This window comes from Teleopsis dalmanni, chromosome 1, assembly GCF_002237135.1.
Source record: "Teleopsis dalmanni isolate 2A chromosome 1, ASM223713v2, whole genome shotgun sequence".
NCBI classification, from domain to species: Eukaryota; Metazoa; Arthropoda; class Insecta; order Diptera; family Diopsidae; genus Teleopsis; species Teleopsis dalmanni.
In genome coordinates this window covers 165,606,832-165,612,832 of record NC_051846.1, presented here as the reverse complement: position 1 = coordinate 165,612,832, position 6,001 = coordinate 165,606,832, and the positions used below count along the sequence as shown (strand labels likewise).

The 6,001-nt window shown below is 29.1% G+C and overlaps 1 protein-coding gene across 1 annotated transcript in view; it reads right to left on the bottom strand.

Annotated features, from left to right (window-relative positions):
- Positions 1 to 941: 941 nt before the first annotated feature.
- The window catches only part of LOC119666646, a 7,442-nt gene continuing 2,382 nt past the window's right edge, over positions 942 to 6,001 (bottom strand). Inside the window, exons 2-4 of the mRNA XM_038075927.1 lie at positions 5,606 to 5,944; positions 2,357 to 3,005; positions 942 to 2,294 (exon numbers count right to left, since the gene is read on the bottom strand). Coding sequence (XP_037931855.1) covers positions 1,020 to 2,294; positions 2,357 to 3,005; positions 5,606 to 5,944 — 2,263 coding nt within the window. The 3' untranslated portion in view covers positions 942 to 1,019. The remainder of the gene's footprint in view (positions 2,295 to 2,356; positions 3,006 to 5,605; positions 5,945 to 6,001) is intronic.

Below are 6,001 nucleotides of genomic sequence, written 5' to 3'. Positions count from 1 at the left end.
ATTTAGATGGTGCAAGCTTTGAATTATACGATGGATACATTAAAACTTCACACTGAATTTTCGTGAATTTGTACTGAATCATCAAAGATGCGTGTTACCTAGCAGTGTCATTATGGAGCACAACTTATTATCTGTTGGCCAATTCTGGTAGCTGTTGCTTGATAGTTTCGTTCAAGCGGTAGAGTTGTTAGCGGTAGACAACCAATTATTTACCTTACAACCCGATCACATTAGCACAATTGTTCAGTGAACATATATGTATATATATTTATAGGAAAGAATATTACTATAATAGTCATGTCTGTCAAGGTTCAATGGTGGGCGGGACCATTATTAATTTCTTGTTTTTATCTATCATCTTAGTCATTGGCATAAAAGTCCAGTGAACAGATTTTTATTTTTATTATAATAGAGCCAATAGAGTCTGCGAAATTTTAATAGTGGAGACTGAAAAGGTATTAGCCACAAATAATCATCATTAATTCATGTTCCTGAATCTGAAAAGCAGATAACATGTAAGGATTACAAGACGAATACATGGGTGGGGGAATGGATGGATGTAATTAGAGTTAAGGGGGAGAGAGTATATAAGAGAAAATATTAGAATTAGCTGTATAAATACAAATAAAAACAAAGTTAATTTAATTTCACGTGCCCTTAAAACTTCTTTATTTATATATTTAATTGTATTTTATATATAGTAATTATAATTTTAATATATAGAAACACACACAAAAAAAAATGGCAGTATATTAAAGTTGGTTGTTGTTGTCTTTTAATATGTATAATTTGTCTTAAACCTATGATAAAAAATTATGTCAATTCAAAACATTTTTAATTTCAAATAAATTAATTCTAAACTATTCTAGTAGTTAAGTCTTATATATAATTCAATCAATAAATATTTAATTCATACATATATATATATATACTATAGAGAACAAAAATTAATTTAAAACAATTTCTTGCTTAACGATAATTAACAAAATAGTTAACTTTTAGATTTGAACGAAGATTTGTTAAGAAGTCATTTGACTCTCCTTCCATTTCTTAAGTAAATCTCCTCGTCTATATGTTGGCAGTACATCGTTAATTTTACGTAAGTTGAAAGAATTTTGACTATTTATGCTTCTACCATTGCTTGGCAGATTCCATAATTCAGAGCAAACGGATTGTGCCCGCGAAGAGCAATTTATTGATAACGGTTGCTCATAATTCCTTTTGGCAGTTGTATTAATGTGATAATTTCCATTGATTGGTTCGAAGGAATTATAATAATCTAAACGCGAAGTTGCATGTGGTGCTTGAACACTGTCAGGACATGCAGAATTATCACGATCAATTTGTGATTCAAAACCTGATGATAAGGAAGATGAACGTGAAAACTTTGCATCATTATTATCAATGGTATTATGTGGTTCATGAAATAAACTTGTAGCTCTTTGTTCTGTACGTTTATATCGATTAAATAACCCACCTGAAGACCAGGATGTGTTTGCATTTGAAGGTGATGGCATAACAACGTGTGCTTGTGTTTGTTGATGTAGAGTATTGTTAGGAACGGAAAATGGCGATTCGGCTCTTGTTGAAAATACATCAGAGTCCATACTTTGTAAAGTTGAATTTAAAAAACTATGGTTGTTCTTCTTTAACAGAGGCTCGGCATAAGAATTATATTGATGTAAGGCAGTGTTAGAAGCCGAAAACGGCGAATGAGCTACTCTGTTACAATTGTCTGCGTCTATATGTTGCAGTGTTGAATTTAAATAGTTACTTTCGTTGTTTTTGATAATAAAAGTATCACCATAGGGATTAGTAGTAAACGAAGAGTTTTTGTATAAAGAATTCTCATTATTTTTACGATTCAGATTTAGTACAGATTCTCGCAAAATATTTTTACTTGATTTTAGACCTTCTCCTCTAAAGGTAGAATTATGTGGCGTGCTATTGTTGTGGTTTAATGAAGAATTAGGTGAGCATGAAGTTGGTTTCTTGTTTGTAAAGCAGGTACGATAACTCAAAGTAGGAGAAAGTTGAGATCGTGGAAAACTGTTTATTGATGGAGCGGATGGTGTTACAGTTGAATAATTGGTTGTTGTAGGATATGATCGATTGCTATGAGCTGATGTTATGCTGCTATTGTAATAATCGCTTATAAAACTCTTTGTTTCCTCGTCACTTAAATATTCAGAGTAAATTTTGTGAAAACTATTTGTTGAACTGTCGTGTTGTGCACTAGACCAGTCGCTCGTCTTCGTTAACGTAAGAATAACTGTTAAGACAGACGCCGAAAACTTAAAAATAAAAAAAAATATTAATTTTATTTATAGTTTTGATAACTTCAATTAAAACTTACGAATAACATATTTTGTGAGATATGCACATCACTCACTAAACCAATAGCAAATGCAGCCCAGAGTGCGACTAAAAATGTAAAACGTGTCAATTTCAAACTATCCAATAAATTATAGTAGAGGGCAGTGCATAAGATTGTAAATGGGCTTATAACCATATATATAGAATTGAAATCTAGGCGAACTATATCTGGCATACTCAAACCCATTGAGTAAAGTAACATCATAAAAAGTGTGCGCACGAAAGATCCAATTCTGGCTATAATATCATATTTACTAAAGGTGTCCATATATGTGTACAGTACACGAATAAAAGCAATCGAGTGCGTTAATACTTTGAAGATACTATTTCCTAAAAGCTCTCCAAATGTTTCTGTAAGTATATCACGTTTTATTGTCGTCATATTGCCTAGAAGACAAAATATATTCAAAAGTGCCATTGTGGCAATTAAAATCTTAAATTTATGTTTCTTTCGTTGTTTAACAGCCTCTTCAAGTTCCGTGAATTGTCCTTCTTTCAATAAGCCCGCACGTTTGGTTACATAGTCTAAAAATTTTGCACCCAAAGCTAAATTTTTGCCTTCGTTCAGTACGTTACGTACATGAAGTTTACAAGTACGGCATAAACCATACTGCTTTTCCAGCTGAGCACTGAAAGATACAAACATAAATATAGAAAATATTTTAATTAGTGTTTTTACCAATATAATATATATTATTTTATAAATATAAATAAAGTCTGTTGTAAAAAATTCACAGACAGCTACGAAAACCAATTAAGAGAAGTGACAACACAAGCAGATCCTCGAGAGCTACAATAATATCAAAAAGAGAATGGAAAGTTATGACATATGATATGTATAACTTATGACATATATGTTATGTTATCTTATGACATATAAGTCATTATATCTCATGACATATATATGATATCTAAAATGAAAGAAATTCACTAACAGTAACTGTAACCAATAATAGAAGGGAGAGTTGTGTTTTGGGTTAAAGTTGCAAAAAAAGAGACTCAAATGAAAAAATTATATTAAAAATATTATATTAAAGTTCCAGAAACTGTCAGATCTACGTTATTTGTAGATTTTTTTATACAGATCAAAAAGTACCGCTTACTCCACCTATCAAATATTAATACAACAAAACGATAATACTATAAAAACTTCTTTCCTATTCGGTTTATTTTTCAGATCTGACTTTTTGAGGCTTTTATCTGCTCGCAAATCATTGAAAGGTGAATTTAGAACCGAAAAAATCGACAGTATGCCGTAAGATCTCAGAGAGATGAAAGCAAAGAACTGGAAAGAATGAAAGTATGTTGTGAAACAAGTTAAGGTTTTAAATAGACTGTATATCTATGATGATGATGATGATGGTGTTGTGAAACAAGCTTACGTTTCAAATGGACTGTATATCTATGTTGATGATGATAATGATGTTGATTATGATGACGATGATCTGTTCAAAAACCTTAATCGGATGTTACGCGAAAATACTTATGACTGAAATGAAGAAATTATCCTGGAAACAGAAACTAAATCTATTTTGAAGTTTTCAATAAATTACAAATAAATTACAATTACAATTACAATGTAGAAAGGATTCTATAAGAATTATTGGAAATATATTAATGAAGAAATTATTCTTGAAACAGAAACTAAATCTATTTTGAAGTTTTCAATAAATTACGATCTGGTATAGAAAGGATGTTATAAGAATTATTGGAAATATGTTAATGAAGAAATCCAAATCATGAAAAAAAAATATTTTTACATGTTTTCCTTATCTGATAGTACAGTAGTCATCAATCTTACTCTCTCCACTACTAATCAGAATATTACAATTTGTAAATAAATGTGCATAAAATTTTTTATTTATACAGAAACTTAAATTGTATAGGTACTATGTTTATTCATATAATCATGTAGATTACATTGTTGATTTTTGATAAGTATCATAAACTACTTATAGTCATAGTGTGCAACTATGACTTTAATGATAATTCAAGATTTCTGAATTGATTAATTCTTTGAATATAAAATTTTACAAGTATTTTGTTCGATTGTTACGATCAATTAATTATATCATATATATATGTAAGAAGATGAACTGTTGGGGTGTAAAAATTTTTTTTGATCATATTGGAATGCCAAATAAGTTTCTCAATATAAATATATAAAATGGAAAACTCAATTTCAATCAATTCGCTTTACAAAAATACCTATGTTAGAAACCAATTATTTATCTGTACACCTATTAAATTTTTCCATCTGAATATCCAATTTGATTGTTAATTCTATTTCTCATGGTTTTCACATATAGTCAACTAATTTAATTTTTTTGCGATCTTGAACTTTTTCAATATTTATTGGAAAGTCTTGTAGTCTGTTTTTGTTAGATCGGTTTATTTTGCCGATGAATTAGGAATACAGTCATATTATAACATCTAACGTTATCTCCACTTCTGGACCAAGTAACTCAAAATAGCTCAAATACTTAGAGGTTCTCTGACAAACAGACCAGCAATGTTCAATGGATTTATTTTGTAGGCTGATTAAGAAAATTTAAGTTTGATAGGGTTTAATGTTTTTCTGTCCTTAATCTTCTTGCAACGCATGATGCTATTTTCTCTTCTCTATTATGATCAATTAGTCAAACTTAATATATACTTTATTTACAGAATTTTAAAAATTTTGGAAAATATTTTGTATCGAAAATACGTTGGAATCTGCAGACATAACATTTGCTTAATGAATACTAGAATATTTATTAATATTGATATAATCTATAGATAAACAATAATAAGAATTAAATATATATGTTGTCATTTAACAATATTTGAATAAATAAAAATAAAATGAAATACCTAAAAAAGGTTTATTTATGCAAATTGTAGTTACTTTTAATTATAATTTTAATTATATTAATTATTGTAATAAACATAATTATTTTATGTTTAAGACCTTGTGAATTTCATTCCTAAGTTAAGGTCGAATATGATTTCATCAACAGAACAAAATATGTATATAAATGATTAAATATAACTAATTGAATTTTTTAGTTCTGCAAAAATAATCCCTTTCTTTTATTCTAAACTGATTAAAGTATAGATAAGAAGGTCATAGTTTAAGGCATTATTGAGCAGGTAAAAAATTGATGTAACATCTGTCGTCTAAACCTTTTAATCTCTTTAATTTTTTTTTTACCACTACATAAATGTCTCTAATAGTACGTTAACTTACTTGTAGACCTTAAATTCCTGATCGAAACGATTTTCTTTCGTCGGTTCAAATTCTGCACGTTTTTCTACTATCCAATTTTGGGCTTCATTACATGCTTTACAAAGTCCATTTTGCGGTGATGAGGTAAGTGGTGTTGATGAGGGATCAGCAAATTGTATTTTATTAGTAGTTAGATTGCTGCAGTCATATTTCTCATATATTAGGCGATTACAATCCCCATTTTTGTTAAATCCATTATATTGCTCACATTTTGGACAGGTCCAACTGTTGGATTCGACATATAGGACTTTGGTATTTTCATTGCAAAACCAACAATTCACGGTAGTCTTAGTTTTTGATCTATAAATAGAATTTATTTAATAATAGCGCCAAAATTTTGCTACACTAATTATTCAA